General features: G+C 43.8%; 1 protein-coding gene across 1 annotated transcript in view; it reads left to right on the forward strand.

Moving 5' to 3' along the window:
* Positions 1 to 25838, forward strand: part of ACVR2B (activin A receptor type 2B) — a 185329-nt gene extending 159491 nt beyond the window's left edge. Inside the window, exons 8-11 of the mRNA XM_066585558.1 lie at positions 11389 to 11503; positions 13218 to 13356; positions 15321 to 15451; positions 16936 to 25838. Coding sequence (XP_066441655.1) covers positions 11389 to 11503; positions 13218 to 13356; positions 15321 to 15451; positions 16936 to 17130 — 580 coding nt within the window. The 3' untranslated portion in view covers positions 17131 to 25838. The remainder of the gene's footprint in view (positions 1 to 11388; positions 11504 to 13217; positions 13357 to 15320; positions 15452 to 16935) is intronic.
* The last annotated feature ends 1864 nt before the right edge of the window (positions 25839 to 27702 follow it).

A 27702-nucleotide genomic window follows, 5' to 3' on the forward strand; every position in this document is an offset into this window, starting at 1 on the left:
CCCTCAGGGGCAGTGCCTATGGCAGGATCTCATTTAAAAATGAACATACCAGTTAAACCCTCCTACTGATTGCACAGGTGTTTGCAATCAGCTCAGGACTGGTGCCAAAAACCTGCTCTAAATGGATGTGCTTGGCTGCCATCGCTCCAATTCTGGGCCTTAATGTCTAGTTTTACACCACTGGAAAAGTTTTTCCACACAATGCAGAATAGTTTGGGTTTTGCCCGGCAGAGGTAACGATCCTGTCGGGAAATATTACTTCGGCAATAAATTTCAATCACTACATATGTTTATTATTTAGTACAGCAATCAAAATCTTTTAATTACAGGTTCTCTTGGAAGCGGCGATTACATTACTGGTATGTTTGCGTATATCAGCTTTTGGAACTACGTTCTGCAGCAGCAATGCCAACAAAGATGAGGGGGGAAAAACATGTCCATGTGGTTGTTCTGGGAATAAGGCCTCTTGTCCACGGGCATAATTGATGATCCGCAGTTCAATATGCCCATAGACTATCATTGGATCGCACGCGCAGTGACAGCTGCGGACGGGCCGCGGATCTAGACTGCTTCCATTGACTACAATGGAAGGCTGCGGATCGCACGCGTGGGAAAAAACGCGGCATGTTCCATTTTCTGCGGTTTTCCAGCACGGACGGCTTCCGCAGGATTCTATTAAAGTCAACGGAAGCCATGTGGATCTGCGGCACGTACGCAGCTGTCACTGCGTCTGCGCTGCGGGAAAGCAGGAGTTTAAAAAAAAAATTAAAGCATACACGGCGCATGCGCTCGGCACGCCATCAGGATTTCGAGCATCCGCCGTGCGAAAGAAAAACGATCCGGCCGCGACAGGAGAGCTACGCATCGTCCAGACAGGTGAGTATAATGTATTTTTTGGCCTCGTGTCCGCGGGCCGGGTGGAATCCACTGCGGGATTCTGCACAGGGAAACCGTGAGGGTATGAGGCGTAAGACTTCTGATAATCGGAGGAGTCATGGCACCAAGCAATGGATGTGCTGTATAGCATATGGCTTAAACGTGGTACAAGACACATGTAGCTTCAGTGGAACTTAAAGGGGTTGTCTCGCGAAAGCAAGTGGGGTTCAGCACTTCTGTATGGCCATATTAATGCACTTTGTAATATACATCGTGCATTAAATATGAGCCATACAGAAGTTATTCACTTACCTTCCCTGCGCTGGCGTCCCCGTCTCCATGGCTCCGTCTAACTTCAGCGTCTAATCGCCTGATTAGACACGCTTGCGCAGAAGGGTCTTCTGCCTTCGGCTCGGCAGCAGCGGCATTCTGGCTCCGCCCCCTTCTGCGCATCATCGCGTAGCTCCGCCCCGTCATGTGTGCCGATTCCAGCCAATCAGGAGGCTGGAATCTGCACACGTCATGGGGCGGAGCTATGCGATGACGCGTAGAAGGGGGCGGAGCCAGAACGCCGCTGCTGCCGAGCCGAAGGCAGAAGATTGGCTGGAATCGGCACACATGACTGGGCGGAGCTACGCGATGATGCGCAGAAGGGGGCGGAGCCAGAACGCCGCTGATGCCGAGCCGAAGGCAGAAGACCCTTCTGCGCAAGCGCGTCTAATCCGGCGATTAGACGCTGAAGTTAGACGGAGCCATGGAGACGAGGACGCCAGCGCAGGGAAGGTAAGTGAATAACTTCTGTATGGCTCATATTTAATGCACAATGCATATTACAAAGTGCATTAATATGGCCATACAGAAGTGCTGAACCCCACTTGCTTTCGCGAGACAACCCCTTTAAAGCATACCTGAGTTTTCAACAGGCTTTCTAAAATACACCAGGTTCTCCTTACCCGCTCATTTCCTGTTTGCGTCTTGTTTCATGTTTAAGTTGTGATTTTTCAGGTAGTCTTCCCCATTTTCTGTTGTTCTGCTGATTGCAATCCACTTTCACACAGGAGGTCTAAAAATTTACTTTATACACAAAATGTGAAAATAAATTTTCTCAATTTGAATTTAGGAACTGAAGGATCCGGAGTGTAGGGTCTGGCTGTGGGTACAGACCTTTTTTTTTTTTTTTTTTTTTTTTTTTTAGCACTGGAGAAGTTCCGGAAAAAGTTTTCAGGCAACTCCTACCAGTTTAGGCCTCACATCTACCCAGACCGTTCTCCAATGGACCTGGCGCTGGTTTCTCCTTGTCATCTCTTGGCACTTCACATGTGTAGTGATTGAGTTCTCCAGCCTTCTGTGCTCACGGCAGATCTTAGAACTTAGTGTAGCTGCTGCCTTGGCTGAGTGTGACCCCTGCTGCTGTGGTTGCCTCTGCAGGGGCTCAAGAGGCCAAAAACATATTGGGCCACTAAGAGGAAGTCACCAGGCTGGTGTATCCTCCATGTGAGTCAGGCAAGCGCCGAGAACAGTGCAGGAGATGAGAGCGAATAGCAATTTTGGATGGGAGCAATACGGCGAGGGCGCATGAACAAGACATAACTGCAATACAGTGTATTGGGCATGAGAAATAATATGGTATATTGGGTGTAATAAATTTAAAGGGCCACTCCAGTATTTTTTTCCCCCTTTCATTTTTGCATTATGTAGCCATCTCAGAAATAAATAAGCAAGGTAACGCTAGCTCTCATATATACTATCTGTGACTCCTGACTTCTTCAGATAGCAGTGTATTCTCAGTTCTGACCAGCTCAGATCTACTTGGAGTTATGATGCCTGAAACTAGTCACGTTCTCAGTGTGTGATGAACCTAATGCAGAAACTGCCTGGAGGAGGTCACAGCTACTCCTGTCATGTTTACTGATGATGATCACACAGCTTCTGTTACAACAGTTATAATCGAGGAGATCACAGCTCATCCTACTAACTTATACTTATGGAATGTAGTTTATGTAGGTGAATATAGAAGGTAATGAAAATTAAAGGGGTTTTCCAGTGAAATACTATTGATGACATATCAGGATAGGGACTCCGACCGATCAGCTGAGTGGGTGCATATTGTCAGCGCCGCAATAGCACAGAGGTCGGCGCAGAGGTCTCTGCGCTGACCTCTATGTAGTGGCCGGCACTTGTAACTGCACGGCTCTCATTGATTTCAATGAAAGCCGTGCCTGAAGTTTACAAGTGCCGACCACTGGATGGGAGGTTGGTACGGAGACTTCCACTCCAAATACACAGAGGTCTGAGCGGAAGCCCCTGCGCCAACCTCTATGTAGTGGCCGGCGCTTGTAACTGCAGGCACGGCTCGCATTGAAATCAATGAGGTCTGTGATTCCACTCCGACCTCTGTTATTGTGGCGCTGACTACGTGCGCCCGCTCAGCTGGGGTTCCTAGCGACGTACCCTGGCCGATCAACTACTGATGACCTATCCTGATGATAAATCATCGATAGTACTTCACTGGAAAACCCCTTTAAACTTTATATAGCTTCAGATAATGCTCTGCTAAAGCATCATGGGATTGATATGAAACTGAAAGTTAAAAAAAAAACAAAAAAAAACAAACCCACACACGATAAAGCCTGATAAACATCAGACAGGGGGCTGTACTGCATGGAAGTGACTACATTACACAGAGGAGACCTCCAGAGTGTGACAGGCAAGGGGGCAGGGGTTGAAAAAATGTTGGGGGCAGGGGATCACCGGAGTGGGCCTTTTTAAGAATGTCTAAACTCTTCGATGAATTAATGGTTGGTTAATATAGATTTAATTGCCATCAGATAGTTGTTGCAGTATCCTTACTCGGGGAATGTTTACGGTTGAGCTCACCTGCGACGGCTTATTAGTGACCGTAAATCCCAGATTCTTTGCGTTGTCTCCTAGTTACCAGCTTGCGTATAAATGTCACTTTTTTCTTTATTTCTGCGTCCGAACATTAATTTCCGGGGCTTTATGTTGTCTCCTACTAATGACCAAATACCACAAACTATTAGCCTGTTATTCATTACAACGGACCTGGGACATTCATCTATTTAACTTTTTTTATTTTTTCTTTTCTCCTCTTCCCAATGCATTCTTCCACCATCTTAGTAAAAAAAACAAAAAAAAAGCGGTGTTTCTCATTTACACATGCCATCTGTCAGGAGTTCTTTAAAGAGACAGCTTGGACAACTCACAGCGGGGAGAGTTGCCGGTTCACACCGCTGCCTACCCATTATCCAAAATATAAATGTACTGCCGGCTCCTCTGTGATGGCTTTACCAGTGCAGATGGAGTCGGCCTCAAGCTGGGGGAAACTGATTTGCTCTGACTAATGTGCTCTCTGCCAAAGAGTTATGTGACAAATTAGAAGCCGCATCCATTTCCCGGCTTTCTACGGGATCATTACGATCACCTGAGCTGCTACCTACTTTGTCTTGCCCAGAAGAGGGACATCTAAGTGTCTTTATCTTCCCATCCGGCACAGTTTGCCTCTCTGTCCCCGTCCTAGATGGTGGGGGCTGTTATTTGGGTAGTAGAGAAGAAAATAGGGGGAAAAAATTAGAACCTTCCGCACAAACTTTTTGTTTTCGGTATACCAGCTGTAGTCGCATGGTATGAAGGGGGAAAGAAACCATTGGCTCCTGAATTGAAAAATGTAGAAGACCAAATTAAATTTTTTGCCTTAAAATTTAAATTCTGTTGCCTGTACATGACTATGGGGTCGGCCATCTTACCTGAGCAAAGAGTAAGCTAGACTTGACAGCAATTAGAGCAGTGCTTTACAGCAGCTTCATGGGCCATTCACAAAATAGACAGGAAGGGGCCCATTGACTTCTATGGCAGACTGTTGTAGACCTGCTCTGTCATCTCTGGTGCAGGGAGGAGTAGATGGTCACAGCTGATCGCCTACAGTGAATGGTGGATCCCGTGTTCTCTACATATAGCTGTCACCTCTCAGTGTAATCCTGCCTGGGATGTTGATGACATGATGGCTGAGTAGGTTTCCCTACAGATTATCAGGAGGTTTCAGACTAGTATTGGGCTCTGTGAGCAGTGTGAAAAATGCAGGATTTTAGGATAAAAAAAAAATATAATCGCCAAAAATTCTTTTAACAATATTTACACAAAAAAAATCTCATTAATAGAATAGTTCATTTTCTAATTACCCCCTCCCTTTTAAAGGGTTTTTCCAGAACAAAACTGTTGATGACCTAACCTGTGGGGCTGATAGGATCGGACAAGGTGAACTATCCTGAAGATAAGCCTTCACCAGATCGGTCTGTCAGCTGCTTACTCCAACCTCCTCGTGGAAAACACATGATCACTGCGCCAAACTGAGCGCTCATGTGCATGAGGGGAGTTGGCGGAGAGATCGGTCAGATGAGAGAGTGATGTGTGTATGGGTGAGTGGGGAGAAGGAACTGTTGGATGAACAGGTGTCCATGTGTATGGGGGTATCAGGAGAAATGGCTGTTAGCTGAACGGCGCCTTTGTGTGTATGGGGGGGGGTCGAAAAATAACTGGCGGATAAATGAGCGCTCATGTGGGGGGGGGGGGGCACTGAACGCAAAACATAGAACAGACTGCTCAAAAATCGCAGCGCTGGGCCGAACGGATGTCTGCTAGGCTCAATTGGAAGCATTATATCGCAATTAGCGCGGTGCTCAGAACGCTGCGCTAATCGCGGTTAAAAGCGCCTACATTGTGCGCTACTGGGTCATTCTGCTACTAGTCTAAGGACAATCTCCAGCTCTTACTCTTACCTTGGAGGCTCCTCACAACCCTACATTTACTGCAGCTGGACTTGTCGGTCTGCGGAGAACTCTGCAGGGTAATATAATAAGGAATCGCTGATTAATCTCATTCCTGGATATCTGAACCAGTCTACCTCCAAACCACCGGTACTCCTTCTGAAGGCCCCTGGGCTGCCATTGCAGATTGCCTGTCAAGCCATGCCTGTGGCGTGGCTTGATAGACTGCCTGTCAGATCGGAGTATAATGTAATACTATGGTATTACATCATACTGCAGGAGCGATCAAACAGTCTCAGGTTCAAGTTCCCTGTGGGGACTAAAAAAAATGTCCAAAAGTTTTAAAAAGTTTTTGTATGGATTGTTAAAAAAAAAAAAAAGAAAAAGTATTAAGTTTTGAAACCTAACAAAAAAAAAAACTTTTCCATATTTATAATAAAATTTTAAAAAACCATATTTGCTAATGCTACGCCTGTGAAAGTCCAATCTGTCAAAGCAATGCATTTTATAGTCCGTCCGAAAAAAATACCCAACATCAGAATTGCGTGTTTTTTTCGTCACTCCACCTCCAAGAAAAGATGGAATTAAAAGCGATCGAAAAATCGGATGTACTCAAAAATGGTACCAATAGAAACTACAGGATGTCCGACACAAAAACCAAGCGCTCCTATAACGGTCAACAGAAGATGGCTGCAGAACACTTCATTTTTTTCGAAAAAAATTTTTAAAGTCGTACAGCAAAAAAACTATATAATTTTTTTTGTTCCACTTGTACTGACCCATAAAATAAACTTGCGTCACTTTTGCTAGTCTGTTCGCCGTAGAAACAACCACCCCATCCCCCACAAAGATGGTAGAGTTGTGTTTCTTCATTTCCTTCCACTTAATAAAAATTTCTAAATGTTTTTAGGTAAATTCTATAGTACATTAAATAGCACCATTGAAAAATACAACTTGTTCTGCAAAAAACAAGCCCTCATACAGCGAGGTTGAGGAATCAATAAGAGTTATGATTTATTTGGAAGTGGGGAGGAAAAAATTTAAAAGGGGGGTGGGGGGGGCGGTCCGTGTCCTAAAGGGTTAATATGCACTACTTTGCGTTGACTTTTTTATTTATGAAGTCGACTTTATTATATTTAATCGACCAAAATACAAATAAGGCAAATCTCGTGGAAACGGCACAACAGGAGGAAGAAAACACAAATCTTGGAGAACCACCGGCGGACGTGTTATCAGCGCATGTAATCTATTGAATCCACCAGCAATTACCGCCAGCCGTATTTCTATTAAGTGTAGACAAATTACAATAGGAGGCGACTGCTGACTCAGGAGCCGGTTTAGAGACCACAAGAAAAAAAGGTTCCCTTTAATGCGCCCTGAGATTGTACGCGATCATGTGTCTGCCTCAGCTGTTATAATATATTAGTCCAGATGCTCCTGTTCAGAGTTCTGCAGCTTTTGCTTTTTACCAACTGTATTTCATCATGCATCGTGACGTCAGTGCCCCCTGCAGGTCACACGTGAGATAACATGCCACCGGAGGACGAGGCTGCAAATAGTCCATGAGCTGCTACAGCAGTGCAGCTTATTGTGCCTTAGTTTAAATATTTTAAGTCGTCTTATTACTAAGAATGATGATCTTAGGGGGCGCTGTGGCCATAATATGGGTCCCTGCTGGTCATTGGAGACAGCAGAAGGGCTATTGAGAGCCCCCCCCCCCCCCTGCAGGAGAAAAGTTTAATCATTGTATTCACTGTATAGAAAATAATTCTGCAATTTGCAAATTACAATTTGCGCATCCGTTCCTGGCCCTTTACACGATTGCTTGCTGTCACTGAATGGAAAGCTTCACTGTTTGCTTTCAGAGGATGAAAACCTTTCATTGATCATCCGAAACAGCCTTTGGTAGTGCGTTCCAGAGGACCGCTGCTGCTCTGGAGAAGTCTTGAAGGCAGAAATGAGAAGTTCAAATTAGAAGGGCGCGCAGTCTAGTTTCGTTAGCGGAGAGCCTGGGCTGGGTGATGGATTGAGATGAGGGAGGCGATATAGGGTTAATTAAGTAGATTTAAAAATGCAAACCATGCGTCACATCCTCACCATAAACCGTCCTACTGCTGTGAAAGTATAAGATGACTGGTGGTGTTCAGGGGTTAATACAGTTTAGTCCAAAGTTCATAAAGCAGCGTATACTGGAGTGTCCTCGTATACTGCACTGTCCTTGGCAGCAGGACTGGAGACCTTAGTTAGTCATTGTGTCTGCATTCATTACTCTTATCAACGTAGTTAATGTATGCACACGTCCCATAATGGATTCACTCACTACTAAACTCTTGCAGGGATTTGCTACTTTTCTACTGCAGTAAGTTGGAACGGGTGATTGAGCAAAGTTTGAGTGATAATCATGCAATGGTTTTTTAGTGTAAACTCCCCTTCTATGTGAAGCGCTGAGCGAGAAGCCCGCGATCCAGCAGTGAAGTCTTTTAGTGTAAGCGCTCTGCACAAGCGCTGATGACCTTAGTGGTGACATTGGCGCTCATGCAGTCATTTACCCCCGATGTTGGCCCATGTAAAAGGGCCATAACTTGTGTTTTGTCTTCTGTGATTGGACCAATATATAGCTTTGTTCTGTTTTGTACTATTAATAAAGTTAACACTGAGCTATCTCCTCAGAAAGAGCACAGTGGGGACTTCACACAGTGGATGTCTCTTGTTCTTTCTCCCATGATCATCGCTAACTAATTTGGACACATGAGAGAATCTAAATGCCGGTAGCCTTATTGCCGAATCTAGTTTTAAAGGAGTACTCCCACACCGCATATACAGATGTCTGTACCTTGTGTAGCCGCACGTGAATCCTTCATATTGCTGGATATACTGGGGCCCTCATTTGTCAAAACTATCTAATGTTCCTGTGTGAAGGGAGCCTTGGTGATCTACTGCACGTACCTTGTGTCGCTGTACCTGAACACTCCATATTATGGCACGTGGATCCTTTGTATTAGCGCGCATACTAGGCCTAAAAAAAACAAAAACCGTAAAAGTGACAGAAATAACGAGGAGTCTACACGAATCTGTTTTATTCTGGGGAGGCGCAGTGTGAAACGAGTCGTGAAATTAATTCTAATAATTACGCCTTTTATTTCTAAGCTTTTTCATATTTATAAAGAGAAGAGTCGCTGTCAGCCCTCTGCGGATATGTTAATAGATGCGGACACAGCTGAGAGGACCTGACATATGCAAATCCGAAAAAAATGTCAGCAGCCTATAAATTATTCACCGCAAAGAATTCCGGAATCAGAGATTCCTGTTCTCAAAGTGCGGTATTGTCGTGTACCCAGCTTACAAATATGGCGTCTGATCGACGGAGGGGCTAATTAAAGGGACGGGGCTTCACGTTCGCTTACGTCTTTGAGTGTTCTTTCTCATTAAAGGCCACGGAAGGATAGAATATAAAGTTATCGCACGGAACAATCAGCGTTTGGTTTTCTTTTGTTTTTCTTCTTTCCGAGAACAATTTTTCCTTTTTTTACAAAATTATTTAATAATGTAGTGTTAGGCCAAAAAAAAGGATAAACGCTGGGCTGCCTCTCATCACATGCCACCATCTGAAAATGTACCAGTCATGGTGTTTACCGGCCGAAGCTACTGGCGGGAGCTCAACACATAGAATTTGACACCCATTTCTATAGGCAGATAGCTCCCTCTAGTGGTGGCCTCCTTCAGCCCCCAATTATCTCCTCCTAGTGGAAGATTCCCAGTGCAATGCATTAGCTCCCCCTACTGGTGGCTTCCTACAGCCTGCATTGGTTTTTCCCTAGTGGTGGTCCCCTGCAGCCTGCATTAGATCCTACTTTAGATTAGCTTTGTAAAGCCTGTATTAGCACCCCTTTAGTGGTGGCCCTACTGAATCCTGCAATTAGCTTCACTAGTGGTGGCCGCCTCCTACAGCCTGCGATGGCTCCCACATGTGGTGGCCCCTCAGCCCACATTGGTCCCTCCTGGTGGTTGCCTCTTCATGCAGCATGCATTACATCCCCCTAGTGGTCGTCAACACCCTGCTAGCTCCCTAGTAGTGGCTTCACTGGTAGTGGCCTGCATTGGTCCCCCCCCTAGTGATTGCCCCCTTGTGCATCCTGTATCAGTTTCCCTCGTTGTGGCGGCCTCCTGCAGTCTGTATTGGCTCCCCCTGGTGGTGGCTGCAGCCTGCAATAGCCTCCCCCCCTAGTGGTCATCAACATCCCTCCCCTTCTTTCCTGCAGCCTGCATTAGCTTTCCCTAATGGTTCCACCCCTGCAGCTTGTATGAGCACCCCCTGGTGGTGGCTCCCTGCTAGTAGAGTTTTGACTCTGGGACTTTGGAGCTGCTTTTGTGAAAAAATCCCAGCTGCAATCCCTAGAAAGGGTGCAGCATTCTGCATGTCTGGCGCTCCTACAACCTGTATTTACTTGTTTCATTCTCACATTTTGCCCTATCCTGCTCTTATCAGAACTGTCACTACAAGGAGCGGCTGTCAGACGAATGCCGATCACTGCAGTCAGCCATCTGCTCAGCCGCTAATTAAATTAAGGCCATATGTAACATAGATCATCGTATACGTTGTATCACGGGCTGAATCAAAAGGCTAATCCGTTCTCAACCAAATATATTGAATCCAAATTCTGTCGATAAACGAGCTCAACGGTTAAAGCCTAAAAGGAGCCGAGTATATTATATCTAATGACTAACACATCTATATACTGATTTTTTATATATACTTGAGGGCATCCATCTTGCCTGAGCTGCTGCTCCATGAACAGTGCTTCAGAGATTTGTTTTACAGCAGCCATGCTCTGTGACCTCTGCAGGGAGGGAGAGGAGGTAAGCTGTGACTATTACCCATTTCAAACACAGGTTTTGTGTCAGTTTTTTTCAATGCACTTTTTTTTAGCCAAATCAAGAAGTGGATTCAAAAAACGAGAAATATAAAGGAACGACGTCTGTTTCTTCCTGCTGGATCCACTTCTGTTTCTGGAATGGGTTCAGTATGGTAGGAGGAGCTCCCATATTAGATGGTAGGGATTGGTTTAAACCCACAGGGGTCGTAGTAGAGCACTCTGGCCATCTAAAGCGCTCCAATTTATTAACGGCATCTGTGTGTTTGTGGCCCTGGCCCATGATGCTGGTTTAATATGTTCATGCACATAGTGTGATGGGTAGGTAATGTTCGTGAAGCACCGGGGAGACCCCCGGAATAGGCTCAAGCACTCAATAACCTCCATGGAGCTCTGTGTATCGGCGGTGAACGCAAGGACTTTCAAAGTTCCATTTAAAGAGACAGTAGAGGGGTTGAGATTAAAGAACCTCGGTGACCTGGCGGATCGTACTCTGTTGAAGGGGGTGCAGTGGCAGTCGGAGCATGACGCGGGGTCCCGCTCTCGAGATCACCAGGGACCCCCACCAATCAGCAAGTTATTCCCTATCCTGTGGATAGGGCGTAACTTGTGATCCTGGTAGAAGCCCTTCAAATCCATCTGCGCAGTACGAAAAGTACCCCAGAAAAGTTGAATTGACTATATGTTGCAGAATTCTTTTCCACCTTGCAGTTTCCCCTAACGAGCTGCAGAGGGCGCTCTACCCAAGTGACCGAATTTCAGAATGCCTAAATGACTGATTCCGTTCCGTATACGAAGCAGCAGGATTCTGTCGGCGTCTCGTTGTTAGAATAATCTTTTTTTTTTTTTTTCTTTTCCAGGGATTTTAAAAGTAAAAATGTTTTACTGAAAAACGACCTGACGGCGATCCTGGCGGATTTTGGGTTAGCCGTTCGGTTTGAACCTGGAAAACCACCTGGAGATACACACGGACAGGTGATTGTATGCTGGTTTCATTTATTAAAGCGACCCTGGAGAAACAAAAATGGCCGCACCGCTTCTCTGACTACCATTTTCACAGGAGGCGGATTTGCCGTGTGAACGCTCCGCATGGGGGATCCGCGGCGTTTATAGTAGCGGCAAGGCTTTGCTGCAGATTTGACCTCATGAAATTGAATTGAATTGGAAGAGTGAAATCTGCAGCAGATTCGTAGCAAAATCCGAAGCAATCTGTGAATGCTCCATAAGGGGGCGCTCACACGTAGCTGGCTAGCTGTAGAAAATCACCGCCAACTGGTGCTGATTTCATCCCCTCATTTGAACAGGTAAATGCGCACTGACAATATACAACCAAAATTCCCGCGCTGCGGATTTCCAATCCCTACCACGTGTCCATTCTGGGCAGACTTTGTGTGGCATTTTTCTACTCTTGCCCAGGTACCTTTCATTGTAAATGCGGATCTTCCGCCCCGTGTGGTCGTACCCTTAGGATATATCCACATGAGGTGGAAGCTGCTGCAGAGTGTCCGCAGCGAACACTCTGCAGAAAATGGTCCACATGAAAAATCTGCGGTATATCCACCCCGTGTGGACCTACCCATAGGCCTTCTAGTCATCTGAACAGGAGACACGGGCCGTTGTCTGCCTCTTCCTCTTTTTGCCGAGTGTTGCCTATATTCTCCTGGGTTTTGCAGATCTGCGAGGAGTTTTCTTATCTATTAGGCTACTCACGGCCGAGCGAGATATCGGGCTGTGGCACCCGGCCTAATATCGCACTCGTGACCGTGCGATGTACCTGCGGATGCAAGGCTTTTTCCATTGAGAACACCTCCCATCGCTTCACGCAAAGTAGCAATCGGGTCTGCAAGTATTTCCGATTATTTCCAGTGGGAGACCTCACCTCAAACGGCGTGCAACGTGTTTTCCCGTTCCATTGAAAACAGCGGTTGATGTGTTCAGGGAACGCGAAAATATAGGACATTACGCAATTTTTTCCCCACATCGCTCATATATAGGACTCCATTCGTATTCGCGCATCTCACCATGCACGAATTTCACAAGATTTTCTCGGCTGCGTGAAAGCGGTCTCATGGTAAAATGCATAATTCTAAGGCTAACGGCGTGCGGGCGAACATGATACCGGGCAGAGAATCTCTGCCTGATATGGCGCTCGCCAACGTGTGTTTTACTTGCGGATGCGAGGCGATTTACAGGCAGAAACGCCTCCCATCGCTCTTAAGAGAAGTGGATCAGACATGTTTCCCTTTGCTTTCAATGGGAAACCTCGCATGCACATCTCACGGTGTACGAGAGCCATGCGATGTACGACGCGATGCGTTTCCAAAAACAGGAATAAGGAGAACATACCACGATTTCTTTCTGCGCAGCATTAGAGGAGGGAAAACCTCGCCCATGTATATAAAGCCATTCAAAAGAATAGAGTTCATCTTCACGCAAGTTCTGTGAGTCTCGTAACGCACAAAACCCGTGCGAGATTAGCGCTCGTGTGAAACCGGCCTAAGTAGGACTATAACATTATGGAGCTTCTGTTTTATATGAACCAAACGGCCGCTTCGTGAAACAGGCGGAGCTTCTAATGAAGGGCCATTCACTGTATATGACCCGCAAGTGGCGTATTATATACACTGTATCCTCTGAGTGTGGCGGAATATTCTGTGGTCTAACGCTGTATCTGCTGTTCCTCACCCAGGTGGGCACCAGGCGGTATATGGCTCCGGAGGTGCTGGAGGGAGCAATTAACTTCCAACGAGATTCTTTTCTCAGGATAGACATGTACGCGATGGGACTTGTGCTCTGGGAAATCGTATCCAGGTGTACGGCGGCCGACGGTGAGTCTCGGGGTCCCTCCAGAGGCCGTCACAACCACTTTCTAATAATTTCTGTCTTTTCAGTGTAATTTATCAGCCTTTTGGGTGTTTGCATAGCATCTTTACATCAGTGGCGGCCACAAATCCCAGTAAGGTATAACACGGGCGCTCTATGAAGGGGCTGCTGCTTAAAGGGTGTTAAGATTTTTGCAAATCTTCTTGATTGTGTGAGACGTGGTATAAATCAGTGTACTTGATGTAACAATGGTTTATAAGATCTCTGCTTGCTGTCTTTCATAAGAACCTATATTGTTTACTTCTAAGGGATGCATTTCTGTCCTAGTCACGGGGGGTGTACGCAGTGGCTATTCTTTGTACAATGAAGAACCTTTATTTTCCAAAATCTTAAAGGAGTTTTCTTGGCAAAAGCTATTGACCTTTCCTCAGAATAGGTCGTCAATAGTTAATCTCTGGGATCCGCGACGAGCTGTCAGTGCAGTGGGGCCGGACATTGACATAGGGGGAGGCAGCGGAGGGGCATAGTTGGCTTCAATCCCTTAGAACTCACCTATCGGCACCATAAGTTACTTTGTGATGCGTTAGGCAGGTGGAAGGTTACTTTTAAAGCGGTTTTCTGGGCAAAAACTATTGATCACCTGTCCTCAGCATAGGTCATCAATAGTTAATGAACTTGCCGTTTAGGATCCCCGACGATCAACTGATTGCCCAGCCGGCTTTCACTGAAGAAGGGCTGTATGTTGTCGTAGGGGTCGGCAGTGGAACTGTCATAGCTTTACTCCCATTGGAATCCCTTTGCATCCTCATTGGGACATTAGGATTCAGTTTCTGTCTTCCTGGTCCTTTGGCACTAAATGTACCTCGTTGACCATAATGGGGTTTGTCCAGTTCTTTCATGCCCTCCGACATTTTCCAGTGTGCTGTATATTAATGAAATCTGGGATGGAGGCTGCAATCTGGATATGAATGAGCCCCAGGTATTGGGATATAAACAGATCTGATCAATAGTAGTGGTGGGTGGTGGTAGCCGTTCAGTCGTTCATGACGCTCAATAGTAGTAGTAATCGCCAAGTGTAAACGCTTTAAAAAAAAAAAAATGTATTGGCTTAACATACATAAAGTCAAAGCGACTCTCCAGTGCTGGGTCAGAATTTTGTCCAAGAGCCAAAGTGGGGACTTATATCACTTAGCGCCATCCTTTCTCCTCATTCGGCTGCATGAGCTCACAACCTGCGTCAAGGGGCAGTCAGTATGTGGCTTCTTACTGTGGGGTTTTGTTTTGTCTGTTTATATTTCTCTTTTCTGTGATTTTACTTGTTAGTATAGGGACTCGCAAGTAAACAAGGACCCTTGATGGGGGTTGTGAGCTCATATAGTTTGGCCAAAATATTAACGAATACCTAGTATTTATCAGTAACCTGCAGTGCGGCTTTGAATTCTGGGGAAGCCCAGGGTGCCGGTGTGGTTCACCTATTGAGGTGAAGGGCATCCCGCTGGATTGAAATATGGCATCATTAGAAGTTGTAAGTGTGCATGATGCGCTACATGTATGCTTTTTTGTGCAAGAATAGTACTAAGCAGCCCAGTACTAAGTGGCCGTTCATCAGTGCCTTCACCTGTGCGGTGGCTCCTCCATATAGCAGTATGACTGTCTGCATGTTGAGGGATGTGGTGCTTCTACCTGCCCTCATCAGTAGATATGCAGCCCCTTTCCTTGACCCTTTTTTTTTTGTCTTCTATTTTTTCCTTTTCTGTGATTTTTATATAGAGGTGGAGTTTATTAGATGGCTCTAATAGATCCTATACAGGCGGGGAGCTTATAATGATGCTCTAGTAGATCCTATATAGACGTGGAGTCTATGGGAAAGCTCTATACTTCATATCGCTTCTTGATCCTCGCTTGATATTTTATGTCTTATGAACTTTTCAGCGGTTTTGCTTAACTGTCTGTGTCTGACTGTTTCCAGGGCCGGTCGATGTTTATATGCTGCCATTTGAAGAGGAGATTGGTCAGCATCCATCCTTGGAGGATCTGCAGGAAGTAGTAGTCCACAAGAAGATGCGTCCTGCGTTCAAAGAGCACTGGTTAAAACACCCTGTAAGTTCTATCTACTGTTCTTAGAAAATGGGAACTTGATCTGCTGATTGATGAAAGATTGTATTTGCTAAAATGTGCAGAGTATAGCCCAGAGTCTGAGAGGTCCAGCAGCACTTCTTGTAATAGGTGGCGCTGTGGAGGATTATTCTATCGCTTATTTGCATAGCTTTTTCCCAGGTAGCATTGCATGGCCTATAAGACACCCTACACCCTTGTGGTGCTCTCCACAAGGAGAAACATTACTCTCTTGTCTAATCAGAAAGAATTGCATCTGCTCCCAGCTATGGAGTCCTCTGCATTACTGCAGACTTCTTTGGCCTCCAGAGAAGCATAATCTGTGGACTTGAGCCTTTGGGCTCCAGGTACGGTTACCAAGTAAAAGTGGCACGTTCTTCTTAAGTAATTACTATACAAACTTGTTTAACTTTTTGAAAAGGGATTTATTAAGAGTTTTTAAGCTAATGAGAAAACATTTGGTCTCTTCTGTTGTCTTAAATCACCATAGAAACAGACATTAAAGGGGTATTCTAGCTACCGGGAGTTAAAGTTTTCACCCATCCACAGGATCCATCCATTTCAATGGGGGTGACTGAAATAGCTGAGTGCTTTGTACTTGGCTATCTCCGGCAGTACCATTGAAAATGAATGGAGAGACACTGCACAAGTGCAACATGCCCCTAATTCAATTTCTGGATCGGGTGACCACTTGGTCAGGAGCTCACTGACCTATCAATTTTCCCCCATCAACCGGATGGGTGAAAATTTGATAAAACGAAAACGTCCCGTAACTTAATACCCCTTTTAACCACCATTGCTTCTCTAGACCACCATGGCAGAAAGCATTAGCCTCTCCCTTTCAATGGACCTCCAGGATTGGCGGCATTTAGCCCCTTTTCTTCCTTGGAAGAAAACCTGGAAAAATCTTGTTGGCCCTATACATGCGTCTTTCTGGAGCGCTGGATCTTTTTTCTTCTTGTTTGCTGCATCTATACATGCGTTGTGACGGGTATTGTAACTCTGGCCCATTCACTTGAACAAAACCTGTCATGCCCTTGTGTCAGCAAGGCTGGCTATATAGCTTTGCAGCCATAACCCCGTGGACGCCAATGAAGTCTGTCTTTTCTTTATACTGCTCTTCCCACTGTAAGACATACTGAAGTATCTGCATGTTTTTTCTGTTATGGCAAATTAGGTTTTGGAATTGTTAAAAGGGTTGTACAGAGATCAGAAGTAATTCCCTATCCATAGGATAGGGGATAACTTGCTGATCGGTGGGGGTCTCACCGCTGAGACCCCGTCAATCTTGAGAACAGGACTCCCATGTCCCTCTCTACCTGTCACTGCAGGTCTCTTCTCAGTGGCGAGACCCCAACCGATCGACAAGTTATCCCTGATCCTGCGGATAGGAGAACTTCCAATCTTGGCACAACCCCTTTAATAACCTAGCCCACGCTTTTTATTAATGTCTTCTTCTTTGTCATCAGGGTATGGCACAGTTATGTGTCACCATTGAAGAGTGCTGGGACCACGATGCAGAGGCCCGACTTTCCGCTGGCTGCGTCGAGGAGCGTATTTCTCAGATCCGAAAATTGGTGAACGGCACTACCTCGGACTGCCTTGTTTCCATCATCACATCTGTCACCAACGTGGACTTGCCGCCCAAAGAGTCCAGTATCTGAGTCCTTTGTTACATTTGTCTTTCCAGACTTGTTTTAAAACACTGAAGAAAAATAACAAAAAAAAAAAATCTAAGTTTAAAAAAAAAAAAAAAAAAAAGGAAGAAAAAAAAACTACACGCGCATCTACAAACCTATGAATGCAGCTGCTATTTTACCTTGACTTTTTATTATTTTTTTATTTTTAATATTTGGTTTCTCGTCGGGGGTGGGGCGGGAAAGAGGGGATTCGGTTCAATTTTACCAGCACGTTGTTTTATGGTATATTAAAAGAAAAAAAAAAACAGGAAAAAAAAAAAAACGAACATCTCAGCAAGCATTCAGGTGCCGACTTATGAATGCCGAAAGGTGAAGGTAATTCAGAACCTCAACAAAAACTCCTCTTTTAGATACACTACGTTGGTTTCTCTTCATGTGTGACCTTCACAGACCCACAGGAGACCACCTACAAAAATATGCTGCAAACTTTGTAGTAAGCTGAAGACTGTTACATAAGATACACCTTCCACCAACAGGAATCCTTTTACAACAACCGTAATTACTTCTGCTAGAACTTCTGGACATCAATCTCCAAAAAAAATACCGTCTGTTGTGTCTTTTGCGGATCTTAACGGGTGTCTTTGTAACGTGTAGAGAAACTAGCAACCGAATGTTCTCTCGTTTCGAGAGCTAAGTCTTTAGGAGGTTCTACGTGTGGGCGGACCGGGGTTGCACTTTGCGTCGATCGGCAAATGATTTATCGCTACGAAAGCTACTTCTCAGGTAACTGTTTCTTAAAAAAGGGGAAGGATGCTAGTCAAGTGCAAAACAATTGCCGTAGGAAATCGGTGCAGAGAAAGAAAGGCCTGGTTCTTCACACGCTATAATAGAGGTCGGTGAGGATCGGCGTCCTTTACACGGACAGTTTCGATCAAGTCAACTGCCTCTCTGTAGATAACCGGATCCACACCAACCGGTCACGGGATCAGTAGCCATTAAAAGCTTTAACAACCAGACTTTTAAGTCAACGTAAGCTAAAGTCCCCTTTTTGACCAAACTCACCGCTTTGTGTAACTCTAAGGTGTTCTTTCTCTGTATTTCGAAAGTGGAAAAAAACAAAAACCGTAGCTTGGTGCATATTCAGATCCCACTAGAGTTGCCAGAATTTTGCCCAAATCAGAGAATGTTTCTGATGCTGCTGATTCAATACTTGGATACATTTTTTTCATCTGCAAAACAAGCAATGTTTAAAAAAGAAAAAAAAAAATACACAAAAACATTCAATTTCTGTGGCTTCCAAGGTCAACCTCCTCAGGCGTTGGATGGCACGAAGGTTATATATATTTTTTTTGTTGTTTTTTTTCAATGTGTTTCATCCAACACATGAAGGGGTTCACTTACAATACAAAAAAATTAAATAAAATACAGTTAAAAACAAAAAGTCATGACCATAGACCACCTCAAACCAGAATTACCTCAGAATTTTGTACTTGTGTAAGTTTATTATATATTTTTAGTTGTGTCGTCTTGTAGTAAGTATATTTTAATGTAAGTTGGCTTTTCTCACAAGGGAGTTAAAAAAAAAAGAAAAAAAATAGGAAAATGGGGAAGAAATTTCAAAGTCTTTAGGAAGTTCTACCTTTTTATGGTTTGGGGTATTTTTTTCAGTTTTTGGTGTTTTTTTTTTTTTATATGGGAGCACCATTGTAAATAATTGTACACATTTGTAGAGTAACTGGATGTCGATCACATTTGCTATGGCTGATTTACACTGACCATTTTCTAATCGACAGTAAGCCTTTTCACCCTTTACAAAAAAATGTCCTAGTCCACTTTCTAGTGGGAGGACTATTGGTAAGTCCAGTTGTAACTTCTCTAGCCCACGTATGGCTACATGTGACCAGGTCAAACCAAATTGCCTCCCTCTGACTACATCAGCATTGACTTGACTTAAAGCTAAGGCAGCCTGAGACATGAGATGGACCAGCTTTTATTGGTATGACTTATGGAGCCCCACGAGCAAAACTCAAGGTGCCCATACACCTTCAACAACTGTCGCATGAACATTTGTCCAACAACTGTTTCCACCGGCTCCGCCATGCACATGAATGTTCGGCTCAACCCAACGTTCATGTATGTGGGGAGTTAAGTGTCAGGTTTCCACCATACTGTTTGACTATCTTTCGGGTAAAAGGATCTGACGTTGAAATTCAACTTCTTCGATCCTTCTTTCCCTAACATCTGTTGGGAGAAAGTTGAGCCACCACATACACAAAGTTGTTCGGTCTTGCCATTATTTAGAGTTGTTCCGACCATGCCATTATTTGTGGGATCAAAGCTGTCCGTCCCTGTCATTATCGGCGGGTTTAGACATCCAGTGTGTATTGGGGCCCTTCAGAATACCCCCCACCCACCCACAAAAAAGAAAATGCAAACAAAATACCAACACTTGCCTCTAGGACGGTCTAGCCTGACTGCCCTGTCTGGGGATGGTCCATGCCACCACAGTCCTCATTTCCTGTTGGGGTACACTTGCAGGTGGGCAGCAGCAGTTGGACTAGAAGAAGCAAAGGTGGGACCATGGTTCTGGGGCAGAGGCTTCTGGTATTGCTCGCAATCAGATGGACTGAGGTGAGGGGCCAAAGAGACTGTGGTCTGCTGCCATTAGTGGTATGCCACTGCTGATATGGAGTAGTCAGATGGAGCATCCAGAACTGGTCCACCCTAAAGGACGATTCGCTTCAGTTTCCTTTCAAATCGCCATTAAGTGCAAAATGGGGTGACATTTAGGATTTCAACCTAAACGCCCACCAGGAATCCATTTAAGAAACACTTCAAGCAAATGAATATTGTGTTTGTCAATGTGCCTTTTTCTTTCTATTCACAAACACTAACGGCCAATTTGTATCGGCCTCTTCCTTTGAACACGTGTAGGAATATGTATATAGTATATATAATTTTTTTTTTTTTCGGTTCACCTGAAAGGCTTACTGTCCGTTCGACTGAACTTTTCATCTGCTGTGTTTTTTTTTTCTTTTCCTCCCGACCTTCAGAAAGAAAGAAAATATCAGAAGCTTTAATGTATTTAGTATAAGTGCCATATTTGATTTGATAGTCTTCAATAACCGTGTATGTCTTTAAGACCTTACGATCCACTTAGAAGAATGTTGCTATAAAGTAAGACGGTACGGCATTTCGGGGGTTTTATAATATTCCAGAATGCTGCGATTTTAGAATTCACTATGAACCATAGATGCAAGTCCGTTGACAGAACTTCCTGTGTTCCGGGATCGATGAGGGGAACTTGCATAGCTGCTTGTTTAACTATAAAGGTATGAAATTTGATATAATAATGGAAACCATTTAAGGCGCGGCCACTATTGCGAATAGTAGCTTCGTGTTAATCTGCTATCGGTGATGCTTCAAAAAAATGTTTTAAATTGCTGTTGTATTTGTTACATACAAAAATGTGGGAAATGTTATATTTTTGCAGAACGCAATATAAAAACATAGTAAAACTTTAGAAAAAAAATCTATATGATGCATCACCAACATATCTAAAATATAGAAATCGCGAAGATGTACTCACAAGGTGATATATTTTTTTTTTCTTTTAATTTATGAACTTTTAACTAGCCAGCAGCATCAACTTTACCAGTACGTAAAGGGGTTGTCCACTTGTAGATTATTGAAGGGTTGTTGGTAGGATTGGCCATCAGTAGTAGATCAGCAGGGGTCTGGGAGGATTTGCTTGTGCGCTGCTTTCTGCAGGAAGCGGACAGCTCCGTTCCCACTGCAGTGGCCAGTTTTGATATGACACTCAAAGGTTTCCATTAAGTGAATGGGAAGTTTGCATGTAATACTAAGCCTGGGCACTGCAGTAGTGAGAACAGAGCTGTTTGGTTCTTGCAGAAATCGGCGCAGTGCACCGGCCTGGTGAACAGCTGATCAGTGGGGGTCCCATAGTTTACAAATGGACAACCCCTTTTAAAGGTGATCCGCAATTAGCATGGTGTTTGATAGATATTACATTGTGTTTCTATTGCCTTTTTCTAGAATGAAGAGATACATTGTTGCTTTGTCATTTGATTGTAGCACCATGACATGTGGCCTGTGTGCATTTCATCCTTTCTGCTAGCTGGAAAAGTTGCTACATTCTCGTTTCAGAGTCTTACAGAAGGAAAATATTTTTAACCCAAAGGCCGGTAAAACGACTTAGAATTAACAAGCTAATGTTGCCAAGAAATCAGTAAAATCAAGAAAGATGTACACCAAGTACTATTTACTGTGTGAAGTTAGGCTATGCATGAAATTACATTCTGTGACGCTGACCTTGGTAATATACATTTATAATGTCTGGAGATTTGGGTTAGGTTTTTTTTGTAGACTTCCAGGGCCCCTGCAAGGACATGGATGAATGCAGAGCTCATTCAAGGATAGATTATTAAAGGGGTTGTTCAATTGTAAACTATTCATGGCCTATCCTTGATCCATGCAAATCAGCTGCTCACCTTGCCATTGTGCTCATGCACTGAGCTGGTTTTCACGGGAAGCGGACAGCTCCGTTCTCACTGTGGTGGCCAGGCTTGGTATTACAGACAGAGTTCTCATTCACTTCAATGCCTGTAATACCAAGCCAGGCCACAGCAGTGAGAACGGAGCTGTCTGCCAGACCTGTGTGCATGCAAACTGAGCTGGTTTTCACAGGAATCAAACAGGTAATTGGCATGGTCCCCCGGGTAGTAGACACCCACTAGTCTACTATTGAAGACCTATCCTAGGTCCATAGGCTATCAATAGTTGACAACTGAAAAACCCCTTTAAGTAAACCCCAGGATGTTAACGTTTTTTAGAGGAATACTTATCTAGATTTGACATCCAAATGGAAACTTACTATAAATCTGCTACAAAATATAATAAAGGAACCTTAATGTTTGTTTAAGAGAAATAGTGGCATGAAATTTGCTTAATTAAATGTATTAGTATTTTCCTACTTTTATAAATCCTAAATTACAGGGAACTGTCCTGAATTCTTAATATTCGAAATTACAGTAGTGCAGCTTTAAAGGGGTGTTCCCATACCAGCAAGTTCTGCCCTATCGTTGGTTGGTTCAACCGCTTGGACCTCCACTGATCCAGAGGTATCAAACCAGCACATTCCTGAAATTCAGCAATGGGGACTGCACATTCCTGCCACTTTGCCATCTCTGGCAGCTTCTATTGAAGTGAATGGCATGAGTTCAAACGCTCTGCAATTTCCGGCGGTCCAGCCACTTCAGTGGAACGGCCGATGATTGCCAAGTGATGAACTTGACTATCTCCAGTAGTGTTAATTGAAGTGATTGGTGCAGTGACACACGTATGGCCACCACTTTCATAATGGTGTCGGTAACGCCTGTATTTCAGGTGCGTGTTTGCATCTGTAATGGGCGTTTATCTTAGTCTGATCATGGGTCTCCAGAAATCTATGATGCTCAGTTTGGGTCAAGAGATCCGCAGTCGGGCTGGGGCACACATTTGTATTACGGACTCAAAAATGGGGCCAAAATCCGTGGTGTCGGTGGCCTGTGTGGTATGTTTTACAGTGGAGTCCAAACAACACTCTATAGTACTTGGTGTACATTTGACTTATTTGTATATTTTGTCTGTAATTAAAGGGGTTTTCCAGGCACCACCCGCTATCAGGGGGCTGAGTCGCTGCTGTGTAGTGGCCAGTACTTGCAATTACAACTCATTGATTTCAATGAGACCCAAGCTTGCAATTTCAAGCGCCAGCCAATACACAGGGGTCAGACCAGGGGCTTCCGCTCCGACCCCTGTGTATCCCGGCACTGACAGTAGGCTCTGCCTGAAAAACCCCTTTAATTATCCTAAACTATACAGCTGAAAACCACTCCTGTTTCTCACTAATAGTCACCGTTCTTTTTAACCTGGCGGATTAGCAATAATTTAACTCTACCAGCACTGGATTGCCCGATTCGAATGCAATATGACGATCGTTTTCTGTACGCCCTCTGAAATGTTTTTGCAGCAATGGCCCAGTGAGTGCTTTACGGCGGGAATGTTCCTCTGTTCAGTCAAGCAGAATATTTTGTAATATTTTTCCAGCTCTTTTTGATATCATTTTAAAAGAGAGAAGAAAAAAAAAAGTTTTTGCGCGTTCTGTACAACTCATGGATTAAGACAAGACCTCAAATCTTTTATCATTTCCTCTGTGACGGAACACTTTTTACATGTTTAAAGAAAAAAAAAAAGTTAAAAATATGTTTGTGCCTTTGTTTCACCAGGGAGGGAACAAAAACACGTGTGCAAAGTTTCTGGATTTTTTTAATTTTTTTTTTACTTTACCTACAGGATATTTCACTTCTTTCTTTCTTGATCTGACTCTTGAGATCCGGTGAACTATGTAAACAAATTACCTCAAAGCTCATGTTAAACAGTGTTGCTATTTCGGTATTCTGCCATATGAAACCTATTTTTGTCGCCGTGTGGAATTATTGAATTAATTTTTAAAAATTTTTTTTTTTAAGAATTGGGAAAGGCCTTTTTCTGCTTTTCTCAGTACCGGCTTAAAGCTCTCCAATGGGGTTGTGGTGGAAGCATTCATTGTATAGGTGCTTACTAAAAGTTGTGACCTGCCGCCATAAGTAAACATGGCAAGCTCCATTTATTTCATTGATAGTAAGGGTGTATATATCGTATTTATTAGCGGCAGGTCCTACACCGGAGCGGGGGGCACTTTTCATTTGTAATCTATGCAACTAATTTCAAACAGACACAGTAAAACGTTAAAGGGGTTGCCCAGTTGTAAAGTGTTGATGGCGTAGCCTCCGAATAGTAGAGTGGCATGGGGTCTACCGATCCGGACACCGGCTGATCAGCTGTTCCCTAGGTCGGCATGCTGCAATCCTATTGCAGTGGCCAGGCCTTTCTTAAGGATATGCCAGCAATCGTTTACAACTGGACAACATAATGAAGTGTAATAGAGGCACAAGGGATCGTATTTAGCATTTTAAGCAAAGCTTTTATGTATTGTGAAGCTACTTTTTTATTAAAGGAGTAGTACGGGATAGCAAAGAAAATGAAATTTATTTATTTTTTAACCCTTTGCAATCCAATTTTGGATTCAGGGTTTCCTAGGGGGCTTTCTCTTTCTGCCATTATACAATGGCGCCATCTGCTGTCTAGAGCCAGTACTGCGGTATGGGACATGCTGTAGAGGCTCCTGACCACTGAGCGGCCAGTAATATACAGTAAGAATACCCTGCCGGATGTCTTCCGACATCAGAGCTGTTCAGCCTTCAATCAGAATGTCGTCAGATAATATGGATTGGAAAGGGTTAATCCAAGAACTGTGCCACGCCTGTTCACGAGCAATGTCTGGTATTGCATCTCAGTTCTGTTGAAGTGAATGGGGACTGAGTTGCAATACCACAAACAACCTGCGGACAGGTGTGGAGTTGTTTTTTTGAACACTACCATGTTTGGTTTTTTTTAAATCCTGGACAACCCCCAAACATGACCTAGATTAGAAAATCGCCCAAATGCTTTTCAGTGTGCCAACAAATTAGAGAGGAGATGATTGTTTTTCTTAAAGGGGGTTTCCCACTACTTAAAATAGTTCCACAACCACTTTGTACTTCCTGATTGGCAGCAAAAGTCACATGCCCTGGTCAGCAGCAATCACCAGCCACAGTAGTGGCCTTCTATATTCTGTTCCTCTCTTAAAGGGGTTGCTTAGCACTTGTATCACTTATCACTGTCCTAAGGATGGCTCATCAGTTGTTGATTGGTGGGGGTCCGCTGCTTGGGATCCCCGCCGATCAGATGATTGCCAGACCCGATGTGGGATAGTGCTGTCTGGATTGAAGCAGCCCAGTTTGGTACTGCAGGTGCCGCTCCCACTGAATTTAATGGTCCCTACAAAGCTGGCAGTGCTATCTTTTCCCCTGTATACAGCTGTCTGCTTCTCCATTTCCCTGTATACAGTAACTGCAGACGGACCTTCCCTTAGGATCAGTCGGTGAGGCTGGACTGACTGTTATTAGCCATTATCGGTTCTCTCCTAAATATTTTTTGGTATCAGCCTATTTGTGGCCACAACAAAAAGAAACAGAGTTTTTAAATTAGCTGATGGCAACATTGAGAAGGAAACCAAATGCCGTCAGTCCAGCACACTGATGGATCTAAAGGGAATATCAGTCTGCAGCTCCTGTATACAGTGGTATGTAGAAGCTGCAGAAGCTAAACGATGCAAATTTTTTATTGAAACCCTACTACAAAAATGATTGTCATCCCAAAATACATGCTTTTAATTAAAAAGTCCCCAAATAGGTCCTTACCTTTTTAATTGAGATTAACTTTCTGTTGCGTATATCTGCTGTAGCTTATGCAAGAAAACCTAATGAGCCTTTAAGAGGTTTTGCTATTTTGTACTTTACACAAAAGCTTCATAATATTATAAATGACTTTATTATGTTGTCAGTAATCAGAATGAACAAACATTTAGGTTATTGAAGGGATTGCCAAGTTGTAAACTATTTATGGCCTTTCTATAGGATAGGCCATCAATAGTAGATCAACAGGGCCTGCTGCCTGGGATCCCTAACTGACCAACTATTCGCAGGGCCATTGTGCTTGTCACTGAGCTGATTTCTGTAGTAAGCAGACAGCTCCGTTCCCACTGCAGTGGCCAGGCTTGGTATCACACGTTAAGCTCCAATTTATGTGAATGGGAGATTTGCTTGTAATACCAAGCCTGGCCACTGCAGTGGGAACAGAACTGTCGCTTCCTACAGAAATCGCCTCCGTGCATAAATGGGGGTCCTGGGCAGCAGAGCTCCACTGATCTATTGATGAGCTATTGATGAGCTATTGATGAGTAGGCCATCAGTAGTTTACAGCTGGACTACCCCTTTAAATGTAAATGCTGAATATCTTCCCATCCAGAATGCATTCCTTCTCACAGAACAATGTAGTTTTTGAGGTAGTTCTCTTAGATTTCAGGTACATTTCCACACAGGTCTTTAATGGTCATATTTCACACTGGTACATAAGGTGCCAGAGGAGTCAGACCCGTCACTCTTTTCTTTTTTTTTTTTTACGGGATTGCGTGGCGAATCGCTGAACGACTTAAACGTCCATTTTATTTTTCAGTGAAAATGAACTTTTAATATTTCCGTAAGTCTGGTCTATAAGAAGAGTCGGCTTCGTCAGTGTTTGAGTATGTGTCAAACGTTCGTGTACATAGTGGTCCGAGTATTCTTTTGTTGAAGAATCTGGTCCAAGGATATTGTAAAGTCTCCAGTCATGGAGAAACATTGTAAGATGCAAGGAATCTCCTTGAAGTATAAATGTCATAAAAAGCAAAAAAAAAAAAAAATATCTTGTTCGTAATCACTAGTGTCTTAATGTTCACTATTGGTTAACCCTCACAATTCCATTTTCAAAGGAAAACTAAGGCTTAAAATGGGTTGTCCAGTTGTGAACGAATGATGGCCTACCCTTAGCATACTAGCATCAACTGTAGACCAGGGAGAGTCTGCTACCCAGCAGCGCTGCCAGTCCGCTGCTCAACATTCTGGTGTGCTCATGAACTGAACGATGCAAGAAGCGGATAGCTCTGTTCCCACTGCAGTGGCCAGGCTTGGTATTGCATGCATCCATTTACTTCAATGGGAACTTGGCCTGCAATCCCAAACCTGGCCACTGCAGTGGTGAGGTAGCTGTCTGCTTCCTGTACAGATCAGTTCATCAGCATCCCTGGTGGCAGACTCTCACTGATCTACAATTGATGACCTGTGCTAAGAATAGGCCCTCAAGAGTTCACAAGTGGACGACCCCTTTAAATACATGTTTGTAAGAGAAAGTGTCTATCAGAAATCTATGTACATAGTAGAAGAGCGGACGCGGTCTGGGAACGCAGTTCTGCTTTTGATTTAAAGTCGCAGACCGGAGAGCGTGATTTTTATTTTTTTTTAATATTATGAACTTTTCAAAAGTATTGCAAACTTCGTCGAGCAAGACGTAGACTATCGTGTCCCCACCGTCTCATCGATTGTGTATATGAGGGCTTCCTCATGTATCTGTGTATTTGTTCAATTTCATGGACAGCTCTTTAAGATAGGAAACTTTTGTATTTTCATTACTAGGTTTATTTTCCTGCGATTTCTTTCATTTCCGCCACAGACATCTTTGCATGTTTTAACGAAATGTTGTTTTTTTTTAGTTTGTTTATTGTTCAGGGACTTTGATTTTCATATTCTCGAATTGTAAGACTCTTGTTATTTAACGGGAGAGGGTTCGGGGGCAATATTTGTGAATGTATAGCATTAATTTAAACATGCCTGTCTTACAAATATGCTGGCATCTGGTCCCGACTACCTGTGGGGTTTTTTTAAATATTTTTTTTGGACTGATAAAGTTGTACGCTCTTAATATACTTTGTAAAAAAAAAAAGTTTCTAAAATCTGTTTTTACAGGAAAAAAAAAAGTTAACCTTTTTTGTTTTTGGTATTTGTACTCAGAAACTTGATGGGCAGTCTGTTAATGATGGTCAATTGCAAAATAAATAAAAAATTTAAATTTTTTTTTTTT

The sequence above is a fragment of the Eleutherodactylus coqui genome, chromosome 12 (genome assembly GCF_035609145.1).
Source record: "Eleutherodactylus coqui strain aEleCoq1 chromosome 12, aEleCoq1.hap1, whole genome shotgun sequence".
NCBI classification, from domain to species: Eukaryota; Metazoa; Chordata; class Amphibia; order Anura; family Eleutherodactylidae; genus Eleutherodactylus; species Eleutherodactylus coqui.